Source organism: Microplitis mediator, chromosome 11 (genome assembly GCF_029852145.1).
Source record: "Microplitis mediator isolate UGA2020A chromosome 11, iyMicMedi2.1, whole genome shotgun sequence".
Lineage (NCBI taxonomy): Eukaryota > Metazoa > Arthropoda > Insecta > Hymenoptera > Braconidae > Microplitis > Microplitis mediator.
Genome location: NC_079979.1, coordinates 8,349,958 through 8,357,206, shown reverse-complemented (window position 1 = coordinate 8,357,206; position 7,249 = coordinate 8,349,958). Strand labels below are relative to the sequence as shown.

At 44.1% G+C, this 7,249-nt stretch overlaps 3 protein-coding genes across 3 annotated transcripts; all 3 read left to right on the top strand.

Annotated features, from left to right (window-relative positions):
* Positions 1–445: 445 nt before the first annotated feature.
* On the top strand, positions 446–1,201 carry LOC130676929 (uncharacterized). The gene has a single exon (XM_057483436.1). The coding sequence runs from the start codon at positions 446–448 to the stop codon at positions 1,199–1,201; it is 756 nt and encodes a 251-aa protein (XP_057339419.1).
* A 1,695-nt stretch (positions 1,202–2,896) lies between these two features.
* Positions 2,897–5,665, top strand: LOC130676928 (uncharacterized). Its single transcript, XM_057483435.1, has 2 exons — positions 2,897–3,020; positions 4,272–5,665. Exons 1-2 carry the CDS (start codon positions 2,897–2,899, stop codon positions 5,663–5,665), a joined length of 1,518 nt encoding a protein of 505 aa, XP_057339418.1.
* Positions 5,666–5,971: 306 nt separating this feature from the next.
* Positions 5,972–7,021, top strand: LOC130676927 (uncharacterized). Its single transcript, XM_057483434.1, has 2 exons — positions 5,972–6,236; positions 6,330–7,021. Exons 1-2 carry the CDS (start codon positions 5,972–5,974, stop codon positions 7,019–7,021), a joined length of 957 nt encoding a protein of 318 aa, XP_057339417.1.
* The last annotated feature ends 228 nt before the right edge of the window (positions 7,022–7,249 follow it).

The window sequence follows — 7,249 nt, the reverse complement described above, 5'->3', positions numbered from 1 at the left end:
TCGCGTATCAATTAAGTTGAATTCGCTATTAATAATAATTATTTCTCCTAATAATTCTGTACAAAGTGTAAATAAATAGTTAATTTATTTTACCTAAAAAGTGTGTAATTTTTATTTGTTAAAATTACCATCACCTACACCAGATCCAATTAGTTTATCCTCTAATTTTACATTTGGTCCTTCGAGCCGAATTTAGTGTGGTGTTTAACAATTAAAAATTATTAAAATTAAAACATCTTAAAAAATTGTAAGAAAAAAGTGAGTGACCAGTTTTTGTGCAGTGAAATCGCTAAGTGCCGTGGGCATTGCTGAGCACTGCTAGAGTGCTGCCCGTGGTGATCATAATTACACACCGGTGTAATAAAGACAGTTAGATTTTTAAGATTGAAAACTTAGCGTCGGTTTTCACTTGTCGCGTCCATTTTGTGAGTGTCGTGCAATCAAGATGGCCGCCGAAGCCCAAGTCGCTCTTCAAATGAACCGCATCGACACGATGCGTGATATGTCCAACCGCTTGACCGACGCCGTACTCGCTACTCAAGGTGCACCCGCTATTGACGCAGAACTCGCTTTCTTGAATGATTTGTGGACTCGCTTCAACACAACTCATGAGAGAATTTTTGAGGAGATTCCAGAGATCGTCGAAAACGAATACTATACAGGTAACGCGTTTGGTACCGCTAGTTTAGTGTACACCGAACTCCTGGTGAGACTCAACGCAGGTAAACCCGCTCCAGTGCCTGCTCCAGAGCCTCAAGCCATCAACCACGACCAAACTGCGTATTTCGGAGGCACACACAAAGCGAACCTGCCTCAAATAAAATTGCCGACGTTCCAGGGCTCATATGACGAGTGGGACTCGTTCAAGGACTTGTTCACCTCTCTGGTCATCCACGAAAATTCGCTTACCGGCTCGCAGAAGATGCATTACCTGAAAACCCAGGTCAAAGGTGAGGCCGCGTCGTTAATCGCTAACATACAAGTCACGGATGACGAGTTCCAATCGGCTTGGGAACTATTGAACACTCGCTACACCAACCCACGCAGATTACTCGACATGCATGTCGATGAATTACTGTACCGACAACCGCTAACTGGCCACTCCGCTGCCGAACTTGACGCCTTGTTACTCGCTAATAAGAAGTCGCTGGACGCCATCTCGCCTTGGGAGTACCAATCAACGATTCAGATCCATTTTTGATTCGCTTGACGGTACACTGTTTGCCAGAAGACCTTCGTGTGGAGTGGATGGCCTCGCTAGGACTCTCTAACGAATTCCCGACCTACCAGCAGCTGCACGACATGCTGAAGGCCAAAGTACGTGCTTGGGAAAATTCGGGCGTTGGCGCTAGAGCTTCCTCAGCTCAATCAAAGGCAGTTACCGACCGTCCACAACCACCGAAGACATATTCGCGATCAGCCGCTACCAACAAGGCCGGTAGTGCCACGAGTAAATCCGCTACCCCCTCCAATGCATCTACTTCGAGAGGAGGTGCCAGCTATAACGCTTTCACTCCGAAAGAGAAGACGAGTGAACCAGGACTGTGTCCTATTTGCTAGCAAAAACACTTTGTGTTGTTTTGCCCAAGCTACCAAGAGGCGTCGCCACAAAACCGGAAGATGATGGTCTATCACTACCGGCTTTGCTACAACTGCTTGGGACGCCATCGCTTCGCTGACTGCAAGACGCAAGACAGGTGCCACCACTGTCACAAGCCACATCACACGTCCACTCACGTTGATGATGAGACTTCCGCTAAATCGGTACAGGAACCTGCCGTACCGACTCAAGGTAACAAATAGTTCCAGTTTTGGTAACTTTTGTTTTGAATTCGCTAACCTAGTCTGCTTTCAGCTCATTCGCTCAATGTATTACTCGCTACCGCGCTCGTTAAGTTGAATTCGCTAACAGGAAGTACATGCACTGCCCGTTTACTAATTGATCAATGATCGGAGTTATCCTTTGTGACGCATTTGCTAATTAAGAAGTTGGATATACCGCTAAACAAAGCAGCTGTACCATTACGAGGGATTGGTAATGTGTCAGCTGGACATTCACTTGGATCATGCCAGGTGTCGCTGCATTCGCTACACAACAACGGTTCTATTACTATCCAAGCTCATGTGCTTGCTCTATTGATGGTGAACTTGCCGTCATTCACGCTAACCAACAAGAAATGGCCGCACATAAACGGTCTACAACTCGCTGATCCAGAGTTCTTAACATCTCGACCTATTGACATCATTCTGGGTGCAGCACCAGCTGCACACATAATCAACGCTAAAATAAGGAAGGGTAATAACAATGACCCAATCGCTCAGTCAACGACGCTTGGCTGGATCATCTATAGATCTGTGGACACCGCTACATCAAAATTGACAGCTTATGGTCATCATGTCACTGTTGATGATCAATGACAAGACTTGCTGAGCAAATTTTGGTACCAAGAAGAACCACAGACAGAATTCGCTATACACTACAATGAAGATGAAGAAAAGTGTAAACAACACTTTGTCAATACACACTACAGACAGACTGATGGTCGATATGTCGTTCGCTTGCCGCTTAAATCTCCTCCAAGTCAACTGGGTGACTCGCTACGAGCTGCACAATACGCTTTACTACGTCTTCGCAAACGTCTGGATAATGATCCAATCTACAAGAAGTTATACTACGACTTCTTGAAAGAATATGAAGACTTGGGACATATGAGACGCGTAAGAACAGAGCACTACCACCAAGCTCAGGGTGGTATTCAATGGATCATGGAAAACGACATCAGGCGTATCAATTAACGAGATACTCCATGTGGGCCCGAAGATTCAAGTTGACATCAGTGATGTACTGATTTGCATTCGCTGTCACCGCTATCTATTCGCTACTGACGTAACTAAGATGTTTCGTCAGATTGCAGTTGACAAGGAAGATCATCTACAGTGCATACTCTGGTTTGACGAGGATGACATCCCAATAGTATTTGCACTCGCTACGGTAACTTATGGAACCACATCATATAACGGTGGGCCCTGGCTACTGCGTGTCCAGATAGCCAAGAACCACAGTCAAATGAATTTTCCGAAATTACTGATTTACTTAAATGTATTATCATTAATTATACTTATTTTATTCTAAAATTCTGGTTTCAAAAGACGGGAAATGCTCTCAGGAAGCAGGTACTCGTCCTGACCGGACACGCGGCTGAAAGAAAATCTTTATGCTATGTGACGCTGGTGATAATTAAATTTAATCAAGAAATAACAATCAAACTTATACTTTATTTAACCAAGATCCCAATTTATATACAGTTTCCCCTTTGACTTAAAATTTAGATAATTTTATATATATTTACAAAGCGTTCGAATGTAATTTGATCGACTCGAGGGCGTGAATTAATTTATGGTGAGCGGGAATAAATTAAAAAATATTAACCGCGTTGAAGAGAGAGAGAAAGACCGAAAGTCTATATATTGATATACTTGTAATTCGTTGAGAACTTATCGGTATTCGGGTCGATTTATTGATGATGCTGGTCGACGATTCTTCTCGGCTTGGTCCTGGTGATGTTGGTGTCCAATAGGTTTCCTCTGGCTCCTGGGAGCCGCGTCGGCAGGTTGTCGCACACGAAGAAAAACCACACCACTCACTTTATACAGTTTGGTTTTATTTATTTGATCAGATAAACGAACTTCAGGTGTAATATTCAATTTGGTGTATCAAAGCAACACCACGTATCTCAATTAACAAATTAACTTTAAATTCAAATAAATTATGAAAGACTCAAGCGGAAGGTTTCTTATCACTTCTTATAGATTGAATAAATCTAGTTTAATATATCAAAGACAAGTTCTAATAATTACTTGAGCAGAAAGAATTGTGCTTCGGTGCGTCTTTGCTAACCGAACTCAAGTGTTCTTAAACTAACTATATCTTATATACAATAATGCTCGGAAAAGAAATATATATAGTAGACGATTTTAGAGAGAGTGAAGTGGATAAGACCGATCAGTTACAGCTCTCGAACTTGAGTGTCGTCTTTTGATCAATCGTCTTGGGTCAGTTCTCTGGGCCACAACCTGCGTTGACCCCACCTAATTATGCGCAGGGACTAATTTGCGGTCTCATGCTGCGCGAAATCATCTCCCAAATTCTAACGCAGAGACTAGACTGCTGCACTTGACTCTCAGAGCAAGAAGAGAGAGAGGGAAAGAGAATGATTGAAGCGAGAGAGCCACACTCTCACGTCTTACGCTTTCTGCACGATTACAATCAGCTCCATATCTCGCTGGAAGAGCACTTTTACAACTCGCTGAAGATGAAGGAAATAAATTTCCAAAGGCTGTTGAACCGCTGACAAACACCCGCTACGTTGATGACATCTATGGAGGCGCAGATGAACTCGCTGAGGCAATTGAAGTTGCTCTCGATACAAAAAATATGTGTGCCGCAGGATGCTTCCCGCTTGCAAAATGGGCAAGTAATTCAACAGAATTATTGTCTCAAGTCGCTCCAGTGGAAACCCAAGAAGATACACCACGAGAACTTGGAGATACTACAGTAAAGGTGATCGGATTAACCTGGAATTCTACTCAAGATAAATTCCAATTCGGTTATTCGCTACCAGAAGCATCTCCAACTACTAAACGCACAATTTTATCTGAAATTGCTCGCTTGTTCGACCCGCTTGGGTTTTTGGCACCTATCATCGTAAGAGCCAAGATGTTCATGCAGAGGCTATGGCTGCAGAACTTCGATTGGGATGTTACGCTATCACCGTTGCTTCTTCAAGAGTGGAATTTGTTTCGAGATGAACTACATCAGATCTCGAAGATTCAGATACCTCGCTGGAATCATGTAAGAACTGGTGTATCGATTGAATTACATGGATTCTCTGACGCTTCTCAACTCGCTATGGCTGCTGTCGTCTACTTAAAGGTTACTGACGCTACGGGAAGCTCCAATATTTCGCTAGTGTGTGCCAAAACACAAGTTGCACCACTGAAACCAATTTCAATACCAAGAATGGAGCTCAACGCCGCTGTCTTACTCGCTCAACTGGTACTCTACATCAAGAATGTCTTGAAGCTTGAAAATGTACCAATCTTTATGTGGACAGACTCCGCTGTATCCTTAACGTGGATACAAAACAACCCCGCTAGATGGAAAGTCTACATTCGCAACAGAGTTACCAAGATTCAGGAATCGCTACCAAGTGTCAACTGGGATTTTGTTCCTGGGAAACTCAACCCAGCTGACTGCGCTTCAAGAGGTTTAACAGCAGCTAAACTGGAACAGCATTCGCTATGGTGGACGGGACCTAAGTGGCTCAGTCAATCAAAAGAAAACTGGCCATCCTTTGACATCCCTACTCAGACGGTATCACATCTTGAAGAACGTCCAGGTCTGGTTTTTACCATCTTCAAGGCAGATTCACACCCGCTACATACGCTATTGGACAAATTCTCTAAGTTGTCACCACTACTTCGCACGCTTGGAATCTGTCTACGTGCCATCGCTAAATTTAAAAAAGTGCCACAGTCCACACTGGCCACACCACTATCTACAGTCGACCTGGAACTCGCTAAAACTTTGCTGATCAAGTATACGCAAAGTCAGTACTATTCGCAAGAGCTGAAACTGCTGAAAGATGGTGATTCTCTACATTGAAATCATCATCTCGCTAAATTGATTCCCTACGTCGACTACAATGGAGTACTCAGAGTCGGCGGTCGCTTGAAGAATTCGCTACTGGATGATGATCAGAAAAATCCAGCTATTTTACCAAGATCATCACGCTTAAGTACGCTACTCATAGAAAATTCGCATCAAAAAACATTCCATGGGGGAACTCAATTGACTCTCGCTGATCTACGGAGATCTGTCTGGATAGAAGGTGGGCGTGTTCCAGTCAGGTCTCACATTCTTCGCTGCGTCGTGTGCACGAGACATAGAGGTGTTCGTGCACAACAACTAATGAGACAATTGCCATCCGCTCGTGTAAGACCATCGAAAGCATTCTTACACATGGGAATAGATTACGCTGGGCCAGTAACACTGAAGACATTTCAAGGTCGAGGTGCGAAAACCTATAAAGGTTGGATCGCTGTTTTTGTATGTCTCGCTACCTCTGCTATACACATTGAAATTGTCACCGATTATTCTACTGACGCTTTCGTCGCAGCATTCAGAAGATTTACTAGTAGGAGAGGCGCCTGCAGTACCCTATACTCGGACTGTGGTACAAATTTTGTAGGAGCAGACGCTACGCTAAAGAGAGAATTCGCAGCAGGATCGAGACAGCTACGGGAACTTTAGTATATACTCGCTACAGATGGCACAGACTGGAAGTTCAACCCGCCAAGTGCTCCCCACTTTGGTGGCAAGTGGGAAGCAGCCGTCAAGTCAATCAAGTTCCATCTCATTCGAACTATTGGTGAATCGCTATTGACTTACGACCAACTCACTACAGTTTTAACGCAGATTGAGGCTGTATTAAACTCAAGACTGATCGCTCCGCTATCCGAAGATCCTGCAGACTTAACCGCTTTGACTCCTGGACACTTTCTCATCGGTGAACCTCTAATCGCCGTACCAGGACCGTTGCTACTGGAAAACAATACCGCTACGTTGTCACGCTGGCAACAATTACAACAAATGTTCCAGACATTTTGGACTAGATGGTCGTCTGAGTACTTACAACGACATCAATCAATCTCTAAGTGGCATCATCCATCTAATATCTTCAAAGTGGGCTCATTAGTCCTGCTGACTGATGAGAGGTTCCCACCATCAAAATGGCCACTCGCTAGAGTACTCGCATTACATCCAGGACGAGATGGGTTGACTCGAGTAGTCACCCTGAAAACCGCTACCACGGAACTAGTTGGACCAATCGCTAAACTGTGCGTGCTGCCAATTCACTCTCCAGATGACAATCCTGTCGACACAGTCGCCAGCGCTGGGGAGAATGTTCAGTCAAGAGCAAACTCGCTACCACCTGAGAACGCCGAGCCTCACCAATAGGTCGGCAGCACTTTCGCTATTTGAACTTAAGCGCGAGATCTTGGCCAATGAGGAAAATCCATCATTCAAATTAATTAGTTCCAACAATGAATAAAAGAGTTGCGACATGAAACGCACTCATTGACTCAAGATCTCATCAAGCTACGTGGATTTTCCCTATTGGCTGAAATCTCGTTAGCGTCGCTTTCTAATTTTCTCATTGGTCTACCGCTCTGACGCCACAAAGAA

Bases quoted from the DNA above. Each gene is read 5' to 3' on its own strand.
- LOC130676929 (XM_057483436.1), top strand. From the start codon at position 446: ATGGCCGCCGAAGCCCAAGTCGCTCTTCAAATGAACCGCATCGACACG.
- LOC130676928 (XM_057483435.1), top strand. From the start codon at position 2,897: ATGTTTCGTCAGATTGCAGTTGACAAGGAAGATCATCTACAGTGCATA. The intron at 3,021-4,271 runs GTGGGCCCTGGC...GATTACAATCAG, and splicing joins TGGAACCACATCATATAACG to CTCCATATCTCGCTGGAAGA.
- LOC130676927 (XM_057483434.1), top strand. From the start codon at position 5,972: ATGAGACAATTGCCATCCGCTCGTGTAAGACCATCGAAAGCATTCTTA. The intron at 6,237-6,329 runs GTACAAATTTTG...TACTCGCTACAG, and splicing joins TACCCTATACTCGGACTGTG to ATGGCACAGACTGGAAGTTC.